The 17,757-nt window shown below is 39.3% G+C and overlaps 1 protein-coding gene across 6 annotated transcripts in view; it reads left to right on the top strand.

Annotated features, from left to right (window-relative positions):
- AKAP10 (A-kinase anchoring protein 10) overlaps positions 1 to 17,757 on the top strand; it is a 54,381-nt gene that overhangs the window by 20,993 nt on the left and 15,631 nt on the right. For all 6 annotated transcript variants that reach the window (XM_060133123.1, XM_060133121.1, XM_060133122.1 and 3 more), the window contains 6 exons: positions 3,662 to 3,760; positions 7,964 to 8,048; positions 8,854 to 8,977; positions 10,096 to 10,232; positions 12,464 to 12,608; positions 14,548 to 14,721. In XM_060133123.1, coding sequence (XP_059989106.1) covers positions 3,662 to 3,760; positions 7,964 to 8,048; positions 8,854 to 8,977; positions 10,096 to 10,232; positions 12,464 to 12,608; positions 14,548 to 14,721 — 764 coding nt within the window. The remainder of the gene's footprint in view (positions 1 to 3,661; positions 3,761 to 7,963; positions 8,049 to 8,853; positions 8,978 to 10,095; positions 10,233 to 12,463; positions 12,609 to 14,547; positions 14,722 to 17,757) is intronic.

Here is a 17,757-nt window from a genome sequence, read left to right as displayed (position 1 = left end):
TTACTATAGCTTTGTAGTGAGTCTTAAGATTGGATAGTTTGAGTCCTCCAAGTTTGTTCTTTTTCAAAATTGTTTTTTCTATTCTAAGTACCCCCCCCGCCCCCGATATAAATTTTAGAATAATCTTGTCAATATCTACAAGAAACCATGCTGGGATTTTTATTGGAGTTGTGTTCAGCCTATAAGTCAGTTTGGGGAGAATTTATGTCTTAACTGTATTGAGCCTTAAAATCCACAGATATGATGTGTGTCTTCATTTACTTGGGTCTTTGATTTCTTTCCTCCACATTGTATAGTTTTCAGCATACAGATCCTTAATGTGTTTTGTTATTTGGTGCTATTGTGAATAGTATGATTAAAAATTTTTTGTTTCTAGTGTTTTTCATTGCTAGTACATAGAAATATCAATATGATTGACTTTTATATGTTGACCTTCTATTCTGTGGCCTTATTACTCACTTGTTATTTCTAGGAGCTTTTGTGTAGATTGCTTGAGTTTCTTGTCTTGTTCGTGATCTTAGAAAGTATTCAGTCTTTCACCATAAAGTGTGAGGTTAGCTGTGGGTTTTTGTAAATACCCTTTATCAGGTTGATGAAGTTCCCTTCTCTTAATAGTTTACTGAGAGTTGTTGCTGTTTGAATCATGAATGGTGTTGAATTTTGTCAAATGTTTTTTCTGTGTCATTTGATATGACCATGTGGTTTTCCTTCTCTGGTCTGTTAATATGATGGATTACATTGATTTTTTTTTTTAATATTGAATAAGCTTGCATTCCCAGGGTAAGCCTCATTTGGTTGTGGTGTATTAGTCTTTTTATATGTTGCTGGACTTGATTTTCTAATATTTTGTTGAGCATTTTTGCATCTGTTTAGATGGATATTGGTCTGTAGTCTTCTTATACTGCTTTTGTCTAGTTTTGGCATCAGTGTAATTCTGGCCCCATAAAATGCGGTGTCATTTCGTGGAAAACAGCTGACAGTATTTGTTGCCCAGTGGTAAAATTTAAGTTTACAAGTGAAACTTAGAATTTGGAAAACTTCTATTCACCACCGTGTGCTCTAACAGCTTTATAGAGTGTTCTGATAAGATCATTGTGATATTAATGATGTGATTTTTTTATACCGTATGATGCAATGCATCAACATTTGTAAGATCTTCATAAGTCAGCAAACCAGTATTTTCTACAATATTTGAAAATATATGATGCTATAAAATCAATCATGAGTAAAAGACTCTTTAAACATGGGAGATAGACCAATAGATATTAATGTAACAGAATACAACAAGTTCATTATATGGTTTCAGATTCCACCTTCTAATTAACCTTTAAGAAACTACCACTTTTCAAGTTTTGGTATAGTATCAAAGAAGAATATATCCACAGTTATCTCAGAAAGCTATTAAAATACTCCTTTTCCCAATTACACATCTCTGAGGCCAGCTATTCTTCATATAAATAAAAGAAAACCATTTCTCTATTCATAACACTTCTGACACCAAATATGTGGGTTTCCCACATTAAGCAATTCTCTAATTCTCTGTGGACAGTAACTGGGTACCCTATAGTTTAATTCATTCTGACACTACCCGGAGTTATTGCAGACCCCCCCAGGTTAAGGGCTCAGTCCAGAAGACTGTCCCCCCACTTCAGATGCCAGTCACAGGTCCCAAGTTGTCACCTGTACTTCTGGCCAACCAGCTATAAATCAGGGGTTCCCACTACCCCTTCCTCTTTCAATAATTTGCGACAACAGCTCAGAGAACTCAGGGAAACACTTTATGTTTATTTGTCTATTATAAAGGATATCGTAAAGGATAGAAATGAACCGCCACGTGAAGGGGTACATAAGTCAAGGTCCAGAAGGGTCCCAAGTGCAGGAGCTTCTGTCTGTGGGGTTGGGGTGCATCACCCTTCCGGGACATGGATACATTTGCCAACCCAGAAGCTCTCTGAACCACTTCATTTAGGGGTTTTATGGTTCTGTCACGTGGGCCCAGTTGAGTAAATCATAGGCTATTGGTGATTAGCTTGATGGTCCCTAACCCCTCCACCTTCCCCAGAGGTTGGGGAGTGGGGCTGAAGTTCCGTGGTTGCTTCTTTGGCAACCAGCCCCACTCTACAAGAGTCACCTCATTACCATAAACTTTTCCCCTGGTTGAAATCAGAGGCTTATTATAAATAACAAAAGATGCTGCTCTGGCCCCTGCCACTCAGGAAATTGCAAGGGTTTTAGGAGCTCTGTGCCAGGAACCAGGACAAAGACTATACATACATATACACACATGTACACACACATACATACTATATATATATACACACATACATACTATATACACACATACATACTATATATATACATACATACTATATACACACACATACTATATATACACACATATACTATACATATACACACATACGCACACATACATACTATATATATATACACACATACATATTATATATACACACACATACACATACTATATATATGCACATACATACTATATATACACACACATACTGTACATATATATACACACACGTACATACTATATACACACACACATACTATATATATATACGCACACACATACATACTATATATACACACATACATACTATGTATATACACACATATACTATATGTACACACACATACTATATATATACACACATACATACTATATATATACACACACATACATACTATATATATATATATATATATACACACACATACATACTATATATATACACACATACTATATATATACACATACATACTATATATATACACACACACTATATATATATATATACACACACACACACACATACATACATTTCTTCTCATATCATGAGAGCACAGTATATTTCAACCAAAACAAAAAAGCAGAACAGATTGAATGCCAAAGCAGATTTGAGAATCTAACAGTTTGTTATCAAGACGAATAGAGATGCAAAAATGTAAATTGATGCCCTCTTCTCATTAATTTTTTTCAGTTTGGGAAACAGTTATTTTCTGTAAAAAATAGTATTTATGTTAACTTCTAACAGATTTAATATTGTTAATTTAAACAATAATTTTTTCTCATTTTAATTTTTAATACCTTACTATCTATAGATAAAACTCACATAAACAAAAGCTCTTTAGGGTCCTCAGTAATTTTTAAGATTTCAAAGTCCCAAGACTAGGAAGTTTGAGATTCACTGTTTTAACGTTCCAGGGTTGTTGAAGGTCAAATGAATGTATTCATGAATATGAAATTTGGTAGAATATGTAAAATGTAGATTTAAAAATGATTTTTGAGCTCCCGCTATGTAAGTCCTTCAGGTTAGGACTTTGGAGAGGAGAGATGGAAAGAGGATGGGTACAGCGATTGCTGTTACTCATCAGCTTGTGAGCTGAGGCGAGGAGGGCCACGGGGTCACATGTATCTCCTCTGCTCCAAGAACCAAGCAGTGCAGAAGCAACGTTACCATGGAGGCTGTTTTGTCCTAAGTATATTTACAGAGATATTTATTTGTAATAAAAGATATGTTTGTGTGTGTGTGCCTGGGCACACGGCAAACAAACCTTGCTGTTCATGAATATGGTCCGTTACTGGTCCAAGTTGCTTTTTGATTTTTGAAGTTGTCCCCTTCTTACCTTGCAGGTATAGAACAAGATGCAGTAAATACTTTTACCAAATATATATCTCCAGATGCTGCTAAACCAATACCAATTACAGAAGCAATGAGAAATGACATCGTAGGTAAGCGGTGCTTGAAGCTATGGCATCAAAAAAAAATTTGGTTATTATTAAGAGAATTTTTCATGAACATGTAATTCAACATATACCTTCCTTGTCTGTTTTCAGGGTACTTTATTATATCTGATTGTAGCTCACTTCAAAAGTTTCCCTCTTACTTGTTGGACCCAAATTATGAGATTTTTGACTTGAATAATAGTAGCACATGTTTACTGAGTACTTGCTGTGTTCCAGACAATATTCTAAGCATTTCCCATTGACAAACTCATTCAATCTTCTAAAGAACTGTGCAGCATAAATACAGTTGTTATTTTATAAGTGAGGAAGCACAGAGAAGGTAAGTAATTTGCCCAAGGTGACAGCTCGGACACGGCAGTTAGGACTTGAAACCAGACCCCTACATGGTAACTAGTATGCTATTCGGCAGTGTTTTTCAAACTCTGGATTAGGACCAGTCTCCTCATAGGTCCTCACCCCCTGCCAAAAAAGACCAGACTGGAAAAATCAAAGTGCTTCACAGTAGTAAGGGCAAATACACACCACTTCAGAACATTGTTTCCATCATATGTACATATATATACTGAGTCACATAAATATATTTTTCTGTAGGTCATAATAAAAATGTTTGAAAGCTTTGACTATGTTGTATCAGAAAGACTTCAGGTGCACCTGTAATCACAGATACAAGTGGTTGATTTATTCATTGAACAGATATTTATTATACTCTCATCAAGTCCTAGCACTAAGTTTTGAGTTTTTAATACAAAAATTAAGTGTTTTTGATTTCTGAATGAAAGCCTATTATTCTGCTCCTAGCAGAGTCGACCCAGCCTGGGGCTCTTTCGGTCTCTCCTCAGTCATTGGGGACAGCAGAGCCCCTCCCGGTCTCAGCTGAGCCTCTTGAACTGGCCGCGTACTTCCAGGGCACACCTGCTGTCTGCCTCAGGCTGCCGGGTGCTGCCCCCATTGTTTCCTTTTTCTTCTCCCTGGCAGAGCCTGTGACACATGGGTCTTGTGGCTGTTGGTGGCTGTCCCCGTCTGCTTGTATTTTGGAGTTTTCACCCAGTTTTGTTGCAGATGTTGTCGTGGGATTTTGGGTTTTCTATGTAGTTCCTCTATTTCTATCTGAAAATTTGTTGCTGCCATCTTTTAGACTTTCCTAGACCAACTGTGCCTAATAATAACTGTTAGGTGTACGAACAGATTAGCATTTGGCTATTTGAGGAATTGGTTGGCTAGTAATTCCACTGGGTGTTTGTACCAATTGATAACTAAACTGTTTGGGGTAGGTGAGAAAAGGAGAGTTTTGAGTCAGACATTTTAAAATGAAGTGTCACTGCAGTTCTAATTTTCCTTTCCTTAAACTTTATCAAATTAACGATGTAATCCCATGAGGGGAAAAATCTGAAGGATCAAGTTGATAACATTTAATGATCAAGAAGTTTCCATTCCAGTGTGTATTACTATGCGTTTTAAAATGTTAATTACCTCTGTGTCTTTAGACCACTCACTTTTCCTCTTTGGGCCTCATTCTTTTGAATCCTGCCCTAATTATTTGTCTCCTCTTCAAGCTGGAATATTTTAATATAGCTGTACTTCAAGTAAGTTACAGTTTGAAGAAGCCTCCACTTAAGCTTTTATTGTGTATCCCACCTGCCTGGTTTTGTTGTAGATGTTATCTCTGGGTTTTGGGTGTTGCTATTTAATTTGTTTGTTTTTATGTGGGGAATTAGATTGACCTCAAAACTGTGCTTCCACTGCTTGTTCCATCTTCCACAAATCCTTGAAGTGGTGGAATTTTTAAAATATTGTGGAGGTACAGTTGACAGAAGGTGCTGATGGTTTGGAAGTGAGTGGTGTGAGAGGAAAAAAGGAATCAAGCATGACTTCATTTTTTTTTTTTAACAATATATTTTTTAGAAGTTTTATAGTTTTATTTTTATTGATTGATTGGTTGATTGCTGCGTTGGGTCTTCGTTGCCGCGCGCCAGCTCTCTAGTTGCGTCTAGCAGGGGCTACTCTTGGTTGTGGTGCGTGGGCGTCTCACTGTGGTGGCTTCTCTTGTTGTAGAGCATGGGCTCTAGAGCGCAGGCTCAGTAGTTGTGGCACACGGGCTTAGTTGCTCCGTGGCATTTGGGATCTTCCCGGACCAGGGCTCTAACCTGTGTCCCCGGCATTGGCAGGCGGATTCTCAACCACTGCCCCACCAGGGAAGCCCCGACTTCATTTTTTTAAAACCTGCATACCTGGGGGAGTATTTGTAAGGTGAAGAAGATGCAGGAGTAATGGCTGAAGGGGAACATCAGGAGTTTGGGTTTCAGACATCCAAATGCTGAGCACCAAGTAGGCAGTTGGATGTTAACGTTAGGAGCTCGTGAGAGAGGTCCGGGTTGGAGATGTATGTTTGGAAGTGATCAGCCTATGGTTGGGTTTGGAGCCATGAAACTGAGTAACATCCCTTGGAGGAGTGTGGTGAGTGAGGACGCGAGGTCTGAGGACTGGGTGCTGTGGCGGGTCTAACATCTGGAAGAAACAGCCAGTAGTGGAGGCCTTCCTGCATCAGCTGTGTATCAAGAGAGCAGTTTTTTCTGGAAGCCAAGTGAAAAACTCATTCTGGGAGGAAGGGAGTGATCAAAGATGGCAGTTCGCGCTGATAGGTTAAGTAAGGTGAATACCAGGAGTGGGATGGACTTGGCAGTGGTGGGCATCTTAATTACAGTGGACCATTAGGGACAAAACTTAACTGGAGGCGTCTTAAAAGCAAATAGGAGGAGCGGAGACAGCAAGTATGGCAACTGTTAGAGGCATTTTACTCAAAGGTGAGCTGGCAGGGGGTGTTAGTCAAGGGACAGTGGTTTGGGGTTTTGTTTTTAAGGTGACGTGTCACAGCATGTAAGGTGTATGACAGTATACAAACACATATATATGTATAACATACAAACAGTTCATAGCTGGTGACAATGAGGCAGTAGGAGGAAGTTGATACAGTAGGGAGAGGGGGCAGTTGCTGTAGAACAGGTGCCTTGAGGAGGTAAGAGAGGATGGGACCCGGTACTCCTAGAGTTTTCCAGATAGGAGCGAGGACAGTTCATCTGTAGTAGCAGGAGAGATTGCAGAGTCAGTGATGCGGGCAAGTTGGTAGAGGTGGTGGGAGTGGATGGAATTTGTTTTCTGATTGCTTGTTTTCCAAGTCATCAGCAAAGAGGGTAGAGAAAGAGGTGCTAAGACGTCTACAGAGAGAGGAGGTGTGCTGTAATGGACCAGGTAACTGTAGCACGATCCTTGGGTTTCATGAAGGTCCCACTAAGGTCCTGAACTTGAAGTGAAACCAGCCATCATGGTGGGGTTTTTCCAGCCATGTTTAAGAGCTAGCTAGTAAACAGCTTATTGATTTGTTGCAGTTTATTTAGACAGTTCCTAATTTTAGCCCATTTTATGTTTTAAAATTTCTACCAAATAACATTTTGATAAACAGATAATTCTTTCACAAATCTGTAGTTCCTTAGGTTACAACCCTAGAGATAGAATTGCTGATTGCAAGGGTATGTTCATTTCTAAAGCTTATGCTAGAAACTGCCAGATTGCCCCCCATAAAAAGATATACCCGTTTATATGCCCACTAACACACGTGTCAGTTTTCCCATGCCCTTGCCCAAGCATATGTATCGTTAAACAATTAAGCTTATGGATTGTTAAAACAATTTTGTGCCAAGCTACTAGACAGAAGGTGGTGTGCCTCCTCCTTCTAATCTATAATTATATTTACTTGGTTACTAGTGAGCACGCATATCTTTTTATATTGGCCATTTTGTATTTGTTCTTTAGTGAATTTTTCTTCGTGTCCATTTTTCTTTCTAGACTTTCTTGTTAGTTTGTAAGAGCTCTTGATACATGAATGAAAATAATCTGTCATTCATAAACTGTCATATATGCTGCAAATTTTTTCCCCCAGTTTACCCTTTTATTTTGTTTTGGGGGTGTTTTAAGGTATAGAAGTTAATTTTATATTGTTGACTCTTGATTTGTGCTTTTGCATTTATGCTTAGAAAGACCTTCCCTACCTCAAAATCAGCTGTACACCTGTATTTTCTCTTAATTCCACTTAAAACCTGCTCATCTTTATGCCTTTACAGGTACTTCCTACTTTGATTTACAAATGTGTATAGTTTGGATTTAGAGAAAAATTATTTACCATTTCTTTTACAGCAAAGATTTGTGGAGAAGATGGGCAGGTGGATCCCAACTGTTTTGTCTCAGCACAGTCCATAGTCTTCAGTGCAATGGAGCACGAGTATGTCGATTTCATATTTCCACGTTGTGCATTCTGGGTAGTTCGGGTTCAGCCTCAGGAATAAGTAAAACCAAACTATCTTTGAGGATTTAAATATTTTGAATGTTTACAGGATCTTATAGACATTCCTAAGACTATCTTGGGTAATGGTTTCTTTTAAATATAAATTATGTGAGTTCTATTAAAAATAAAACAGATTTTTATTTTTAACGTTAGTATTTCCTAAGTTAAAAGAATTTATTTTTAATTCCAAAGTCCTTAGGGGTGATTGTGACTGTAGTGTGATATAGTAATTGGTTTATCTATTTAAACAATGCATGTCTTCAGGTGGATATCCTGATTTGTTAGTGCATGCTTTAAGCTTAATGGATGCCATATTACTAAATCCACATAGACTTGTTGAAACTGCCTCCAAAGTTTTCTTAGATTAATTATTGCTGCATGCCCTCAAAAAAATCTCCATATTCATTCTTTCATGTAACATTTATGAAAAGCGTGCTATGCACAGTTTGGATGTAGTGCCTGCTTTGAAGGAAATTACAGCCTAATAAGAGAAATAGGGCATGTTCTTTGCTTACTGTAATACGAGGTAGCGTGAGTTAGCTATCAGAGGAGAGCTGCACGTCATTAAGGGGTGGGAGAGATTACTTACAGGGAGAGGAATCAGGAAGGCGCCATGGGAAGGGAGGTCACGTTGACCTGGGCCGTTAAGATGCAGTAGCACAGTGGGGAAAGAGTGTGTTCTTCCCAGATGAGCCCTTTCCTCGGTCGGTCCCTCAAACTTTACCTTTTCGTCCACGTGCAGGCACTTTAGTGAGTTTCTGCGAAGTCACCATTTCTGTAAATACCAGATTGAAGTGCTGACCAGTGGAACTGTTTACCTGGCTGACATTCTCTTCTGTGAGTCAGCCCTCTTTTATTTCTCTGAGGTAAAGTCTGCATTTCCTTTCACACTCTGTTAGAGCATTCCAGCCTCTGAGCTGTACGTGCTGGGCCCTGTCTATAGGGAATAACATAGAAGACACAAATCATTTCCAAACTGATCAGGTGGATTTAAGTACTGTGATTACTGTTTTAAGTTGTATCTAATGGCAAGAGTACTTGAATGGCATTAGTCAGACTAAAGAGAACATGAAAATTCAAAGTAAAGTAACTCTAATTTTGAAAAACCTAATTAAACTGCTTATAAGAGAATGCAGATTTTTAGTTATTTAGAGCTGTTTTAAAACCACGAAATTTGATACTTGATTCCAGTGCATAAGTGTTTGCAGAGCAGACTTTAGAAGAGAGAAGGAAAAGTAAATATTTTCCTACTGTCTTCATTTTACTTTAGCCACTTGATAGGATTGCCCTTGATCGGACTGAAGCATTTGCAACAAGCAATGAGTATATATTCATCTCTTTGAGGCATACAGTGTAGAGTGATGGGATTTGTTAGGCTTCAGCAAATGAAATTGTTTTGTTGCAAAGCAAATGACTATTAAGTCGAGATAAGAGGATTCCCGGTCTCACAAAGCAGTAACTTAGACTCACACTTGCATCCTGCCTCTTGACAAGGATACAGTTATTCAGCTAATTTGTGTTTTCACTCCCTCTCTTTGCCTTAAGTTTAAGTCAGCATTTGTTCAGGTTAGTATGGCCGCGTGGAGTGGTGGAAATGATCAGGTATAAAAGATTTGGTCTGGTTGGTTTACCTTTTGTATGTTTGCCAGCGAGGAACCACTAATCCATCTTTAATTTTTACTCCAGTTCACTAAAGTTTGCATTCAGCTGTGTAGTGGTTGCTTTTTGTTGTTGTTGTTAGGTTTTTTTTTGTTTTTCTCCCCCTAAAAGAATATTTAAAAATTATTCAATCTCAGATGACTGTAAGTTGCAGACTGGCATTAACTGAACAAGTGGACCTGTTTTGGGGTGGGGGGGTTTCTTTTGTGGGTTTTTTTTTCTTTATGTCGTGTATTTTAATAGTTGGGGCTTAGATATAGACGAGAGATAGTGAGAGAAATCTGTGTATAGCCTGATTTTCCTCTTTTGTGTTTTTCCTTCCCAGTACATGGAGAAAGAGGACGCAGTGAATATCCTACAGTTCTGGTTGGCAGCAGACAACTTCCAGTCTCAGCTTGCTGCCAAAAAGGGCCAGTATGATGGGCAGGAGGCACAGAACGACGCCATGATTTTATATGACAAGTGAGTCTTGGTGATAGACACATCCAGCTTTCTGCGAATATTGAGTACTTAAAGCATATTTCAGAAGTCACCTTGGTCTCTGCCGCCAGGGAGCTCACAGGGAGCCGCATAAGAGCTGCTTTTCATTCGTGTGTTCAGAGTAGGGGGTTCTTAGAATAAGTTGCCGGCGGGGCAGGGGGAGGCTTGTGTGTGGCAAGCAAGACGATGTTGGTGGAGGTCACCGAGGGCTTCACAGAAGGGAGATTTGATTGGCGACTGAAGAATGGATTGAATTCTGCTAGCGGGGAAGGACACTCTTGGCAGAGTCATCGGTACGAGCAGCGCCATAGAAACTTTGCGCAATTGACACTTGGTCAAGGGAACAGAAGAAGATGAAACTAGCTGGAATCTATTGCAAAGGGTCTTAAATGTCTGTGTGGGGTATACCATGTTTTCTGGTGCAAGTCTGCTCAGCCAGATTAACTACTTGGTGAAGAGTAGTTATTCATTAGTTTTCACTGAAAATGAGAGGACAGCACAATCTTAGTGAACAGAATTGAAAACTGTGTCTGTCGCCCCTTTCATCTAACTTTTCTTGTTCTATAAAGAAATGTGTTATTTGTATCTGTGAGCACTTGCTAAGAAGATAACTTGAGAGGCAGAGAAAAATCTATGGGATATTAGGGTTGGGAGAGAGCTGAGAGCATCTAGGTCAGTGGTTCCCGAACATCACCGGGCTGGTCCGTGCTCCTGTCGGCATGAGAGTCACCTGGGAGCTTGTCAAAAATAGGTTTCCAGTCCTCTTCTCTAAGAGATTCTGATTCAGCAGGTTTGAGGTGTGACCCAGGAATCTGATTCTGATGAATAGCCAGATTAGGGAGCTGGTTTGATTTTCGCATTTTGCAGATGAGAAAACTAAGGCTTGCAGGGGTAGTGACCTTCTCCAAGTCACAGGGCAAATTAGTGGCAGAACTTGAATGCAATTCTAATGTTTGTCCAGTGTTTATTTTTGTGCAATATATTTGTGGGAAAATATTATATAAGAAACATTGTTATATGGATGTTAATGTAGCAAGCATTTACCTTTAGAAATTTGAGGGAATTCCCTGGTGGTCCAGTGGTTAGGACTGCGCACTTTCACTGCCGGGGCCTGGGTTCAATCCCTGGTTGGGGAACTAAGATCCCACAAGCCGCGCAACACAGCCCCCAAAAAAAGGTCTGGGCAGTCCCAAAATTCAAATTGTGGAGGAAAATTTGCCAACTTAGTTGTTGCATGATGGGAGACTCACTTTTTGTTAAGAAAGTACTGATAACAAGATAAAAGAATAGTTTTCTCCTGCTGGAATAGAAGAGTGGCAGTGGTAAGGTCCTGGCTGGAGCTCAGTGCCAGGCAGAGCTGAGACCCTGTTTTCCCACTGGATCCCATTTTCAAATTGGGAGCCATTTTTAAATGAAGATTACTGTGTGACATCCTCCCGGCACTGTCATTTTAACAGCTCCTGCTTATTTGTTTTTCTATCTTTACTTTTTAATATCATGCCTCATCAGCCTGTCTGTATTTGTATCATGGACAGGAGTTAGAAGCCGCAGAATGCTCAAAAGACAACATATATGTTTTTCTGCTTTTAATGCTTTTTTTGTATTCAGTTTATAACCAGTTTACCAAAACACCAGTTGCATTATATCCTATGAAGTTAGAAATCTTTGAGTTATCATTGATTACTCCTTTTCCTTTCATTAGCAAATCCTGTTATTCTACTTAAATACATCAAATTCATCCACTTCACCCTCAATGCTATTTTGTTTTGAATTCCTACATGTATGTTTTGTATGCCACATAGTTATGCTGGTATGTTCTCCTTTGTACCCTGTACAGGGATCTTTTCTGTTCTCTTTCCAGGGGACATGCCTATGTCTTACCCTGTTTTAAATTTGTTTCTTTCTCCCAAGCACTGAACAGAGACTAGGTGCCCATTAAACGTGTACAATTGGTTTCTTTGCCTCAGTTGTAACCTGACCTGGAAAATCTTAAACAAGAACCGAAGATGATGGCAGGCAGATAGGGAGGGGTGCACGTTGGCTCAGGTATCTCTTCGGCGGTGGGAATACAGGTTGCAGCAGGGCTGTCATCAACCCAGCTCTATAGTCCTAGGTCTGCAGGAGCCTCATAGAAGGTTCTCTGGTGTAGGTGCCAGAAATTGCTTATGATTGCTGTGAAGTTGGGGTTTACTTTGGCTGTCTTTCTGCCATAGGTACTTCTCCCTCCAGGCCACACATCCTCTTGGATTTGATGATGTTGTACGACTGGAAATTGAATCCAACATCTGCAGGGAAGGTGGGCCACTCCCTAACTGTTTCACCACTCCGTTACGTCAGGCCTGGACAACCATGGAGAAGGTAACCAAAACTTGAAAAGCATTAAACTACAAGAAGTTTTTAACTGGTGGAACCCAGAAAATAGAACATGGGAAAAAGCAAACAGAACAGTGGAAAGTTGAAGCAGTGCAGCAGTGATGAGAGCGGGGGCTTTGAGTCTGACTTGGTATGTATTAATCTTAACCTTCACAGGCTGAGTGACTTCAGGCAGCTACTGAAGTCCTTTAATGCCATGTTCCTCCTCTGTGAAATGGGGCTAATACAGATACTTAGAGTTATTTTGAGGATAAAAATGAGGTACGACGTGGAGAGTGCTTATTAGTAATGTAAGCAGTAAGCATTAAAAAATGTTAACTGCTATTATTACTGTGATTATAACATCTTTTAGATAATTAGTATTGAGCAAAGTTAGCTTAGGGATGATCCAAATATTTCACCAAAACTCTCCAACAGGGTTGGAGCACTAATTTTCTGTATCATGATCACTTACAGAGTATCACTAATAGCTGCTTAATAAAGTGTTGGAATTTGTGAATCATTTATTCTTCTGATGAACTAAAGCAGATTTTACTAGGAATTGCAGGAGCCCAGGATAAGCCCATGAGGTTATTTTGCTCATATGTGTCATGTGCATCTAGGTGGAAAGGGATTAAGTAAGCACTGCCACATGATACCACACATAAAAACTGAATTTCAGGAATATGGAGGAGTTACATATAAAAATCAAATCGGGGCTTCCCTGGTGGCACAGTGGTTGAGAGTCTGCCTGCCAATGCAGGGGACACGGGTTTGTGCCCCGGTCTGGGAAGATCCCACATGCCGCAGAGTGGCGTGAGCCATGGCCGCTGAGCCTGCGCATCCGGAGCGCATGCCCCGCAACGGGAGAGGCCACAACAGTGAGAGGCCCGTGTACCGCAAAAAAATAAAATAAAATCGTTGAAAGGCTGGTAGTAAACTGGATAGACTGTCGGCTGTTGTCCAAGGTCGATAATTTTTTCATGATTAAAATTAAAATTTTCTGATCTTAAAGGAAAAGTTCAAGATATGTATCATATAAAGAATGTAAACTTTCTGGGTAATAAAGTTAAAATACAGAGAAAAACAAAATGTAAAAATATTTCTTACTAACTGTGTATCTAGGGAACTTATACTAATTTTAATTTTTAAGAGTACTATCAAGTAGGTACATGGTAAAAAGATACGTATGCTTCGTTCCCTAATACTTTGAGTATTTCTCTGCTAGGTATTGTTGTTATGGGGTAAACTAAAAAAGAAACATGGCTTCTGCCCTCCTGGAGCTCTGTCTATAAGGAGAGCACATATTAAACACAGACGTAAATATTTACAGTTGTAGGAAAAGTTGGTAATAGGAAATGCCAATAATAAAGATGGGAACTTAACATCATTAATAGTTTTTAAATGGAAATAAAAGTATCCATGTACCATTAGACATTTATTTAACAACTATTTGAAAAGACAGAACCCAGTGTTGGGAAGCCCATGTCAAAACCGATGCCTTGATGATGCTAGTGATGCATCCTCCACATTTATCAAAGCTAAAATGTTCATATCATTTAACTTAGTAATCACACTCCTGGTAATTTATCTTAAGGAAATCAGATCAAAAGTGAAAATCAGTATATACACAAAGACTTCAATATTTATAACAAACAAGAAAAATGTAGCTTCAAATTAGATCCCTCCCTGGTATCTAAGAAGTCTAGATAATCAAGTCCATTCAGTAGTTTCATGGCAAGTTTTCTGAGGGAAAAAATCTATAAATTGTACACATTGTAGTTTTAGTTACAATGTAAACTGTGTACAAAGGGATAATACTTGGAGTGTAAGAGGAGTAAAATCATGTGTGCTAACTGGTAGCATTGAAAGTAAAATTTTGTTGTAAAATAAAGTTTTAGTGTATTTGATTTCAACTTTAAAATAAATTGTATCCTCTCTTCAGGTATTTTTGCCTGGCTTTTTGTCCAGCAACCTTTATTATAAATATTTGAATGATCTTATCCATTCGGTTCGTGGAGACGAGTTCCTGGGAGGAGGTGTCTTGCTGACGGCTCTGGGCTCTGCCGGCCCCACTGAGGACTCCCACCCCGGGTCGGCCGACAGCTCTGCTGTGCAGGTAGTGACCCCTGTGACTCTGCGCCAGGATTGTTTCGCTCAGATCTTAGCATCAGATCCCGTTTGTAGCTTTTAGGTGGTAGAAGAAACAAAGGAGTGATAAAATTAGCTTACTTACTATATATGCTAACCAAAGTCTTTGTGATGATTAACAGTGTGTCATATTGTAAAGATGTCAGACCATTATTCTGCTTGACACTGCGGCTCTTGCTTTATTTTTTTAAACATTTATTTACTTATTATGTATGTATGGCTGTGTTGGGTCTTTGTTGCTGTGCGTGGGCTTTCTCTAGTTGCAGTGAGCGGGGGCTACTCGTTGTGGTGACTTCTCGTTGCAGAGCAGGGGCTCTAGGTTCCCGGGCTTCAGTAGTTGTGGCTCTTGGGCTCTAGAGCGCAGGCTCAGTAGTTGTGGCGCACGGACCTAGTTGCTCTCTGGCATGTGGGATCTTCCCAGATCAGGGCTTGAACCCGTGTCCCCTGCATTGGCAGGCAGATTCTTAACCACTGCTCCACAAGGGAAACCCAGCTCTTGCTTTAAATAATCAAATCACATGACATATTTATAGCCTCTGAAAAGTTGTTTGTATAATTATTTGGGAAATTTTAGTAACTAAATTTGGAATGCTCTTTTAGAGAATAATTGAGTGAACTCCTAGATTTATTAATATTTCACTGAAGAGCTTTTGGTTTCATTTTGAACTATAATGCCATTGTACATTGCCTTAACCTTTTTTGTTTTTTTGGAGTGCTTTCATATATCAGGCCTTCTCTGACTATCTGCAAAATCACACAAAGTGGGTTATGCCCAAGAACAGAGTGAGGAGGTAGTAAAAAGTCAATTGATTTTATTGAAGTCACACAGTAAGTGGCAGAGCCATGAATATATTCTCTGTCTAGTTTTTTCCACCGTAAGTTTAATAATATAGCATAATTATTTTCTCATCACTATTGGCAAATAATTTTTGACCCTGGGCCTTGGATAAATTTTCTTAAGTTTTAAGACAGTGCAGTTTTCTTGCCGTCAACAAGGCTGTCTGTCCTCAGTACCTTTTCCTCTTATTGAGGTTGCATAGGAGGTGACCTGCTGAGTGTGGTTGCCATTTCGTTTTTGATATAAGCTGGAATGCTTTGTTTTTATTTGGGTACTTAAAAGGTCTAGCTGCTAACCATAAAATGTATTTTTACATTTTTGGTTGAAGTATAATAACATATACAGAGAACTCTACATTTCATAACTGCATACAGCTCAAAGAATTTCGGTAAGCAGACCTAACCCATGTAACCAGCATCCAGATCAAGGCACAGGCCTCGTTACCAGCAGGTCAGAAACTCGCGCCCCCGCTCCGGTCACTATCCTCCTCTTTTCTTTTCTCTCTCTCTCTTTTTTTTTTTTTGTAGAGCCTTATTGAGATATAATTCACATACCATACAATTTATCCATTTACACTGTATAATTCAGTGGTTTTTTAGTATGTTTATAGAGTTGCTAAACTCTCACCACAATCAATTTTAGAACATTTTTTCACCCAAGAAAGAAACCGTGTATCCTTTAACTATCACCTTCCTAATCCTCTGTCCTCCAGCCCTAGGCTACTGATAATCTACTTTAACTTTATGTCTCTATAGCCTATTCCAGACATTTCATATAAGTGGAACCATACGATATGTGATCCTTATGACTAGCTTCTTTCACTTAGCATGTTTTCAAGGTTCATCTGTGTTTCTAGCATGTATTAGAATTTTGTTCATTCTTATGGCCAAATGATATTCCACTGTGTAGACACACCACACTTTGTTCATCCATCAGCTCATCGACATTTGGGCTGTTTCCACCTTTTGGCCGTTATGAACAATGCTACTGTATAATTTTTGTGTGGATATGGATTTTCATTCCTCTTGGGTATATACCTAGGAGTAGGATTGCTGAGTCGAATGATATCTGTTTAACTCAGTCTTGGTAACTGTTGCTTTGTAATAAGTTTTGAAATCAGGAAGTGAGAGCCCTCCAACTTAGTTCTTTTTCAAGATTGTTTTGACTGTGTGAGGTCCCTTGCAATTCCATGTGAATTTTAGGGTCAGCTTGTCAATTTCTATGACAAAGCTAGTCAGGATTCTGATAGGGAGGGAGTACTTTGACTCCACAGATCAATTTGGTGAGGATTGCCATCTTAACAATACTTTGTAGTTTTCAAGTATAATTCAGTATTTCTTTTCTTAAATTTATTTCTAAATGTTTTATTCTTTTTGATGCTATTATAGATGTAATTGTTTTCCCAATCTCATTCAACTTGTTCATTGTGTTTAGAAATACAATTTTTTTTAATTGAGGTAAAATTCATTTAACATAAATTTAAGCATTATAAAGTACACAATTCTGTGACATTAGTATATTCACAGTATTGTGTAGTCATCACCACAATGTTTCATCATCCCAAATGGAAGCCTCGTGTCCATTAAGTAGTTACTCCCCATACCCACCTGTTTTTGTTTGTTTGTTTGTTTTGGGTTTTTTTTGCCATACGCGGGCCTCTCACTGTTGTGGCCTCTCCCATTGCGGAGCACAGGCTCTGGACTCGCAGGCTCAGTGGCTATGGCTCACAGGCCTAGCCACTCTGCGGCATGTGGGATCTTCCCGGACCGGGGCACGAACCCACATCCCCTGCACCGGCAGGCGGACTCTCAACCACTACACCACCAGGGAAGCCCCCCACCTGTTTTCTTCTAAGAGTTTTGGGCCTTTGGTCCATTTTGAGTTAGTTTTATGTATTATGTGAAGTGGGATTCAACTTTATTCTTTTGCATGTGGATATCTGGTTGTCTCAGCACTATTTATTGAAGAAACTACTCTTTCACCGTTGAATGATCTTGGCACCCTTGTTGAAAATCATTTGACCTTAGATAGATGGGTTTAATTCTGGACTCTCAGGCCGACTCCATCATCTGTGTGTCTGTACTTAGACCAGTGCTACATTGGTTTTTTTGGGGGTTTTTTTGTGTGTTTTTTTTTTGCGGTACACGGGCCTCTCGCTGTTGTGGC

Source organism: Lagenorhynchus albirostris, chromosome 20 (assembly GCF_949774975.1).
Source record: "Lagenorhynchus albirostris chromosome 20, mLagAlb1.1, whole genome shotgun sequence".
Classification (NCBI taxonomy): Eukaryota; Metazoa; Chordata; class Mammalia; order Artiodactyla; family Delphinidae; genus Lagenorhynchus; species Lagenorhynchus albirostris.
The sequence above is the reverse complement of the archived record's forward strand: the minus strand, read 5'-3'. Positions and strand labels throughout refer to the sequence as shown.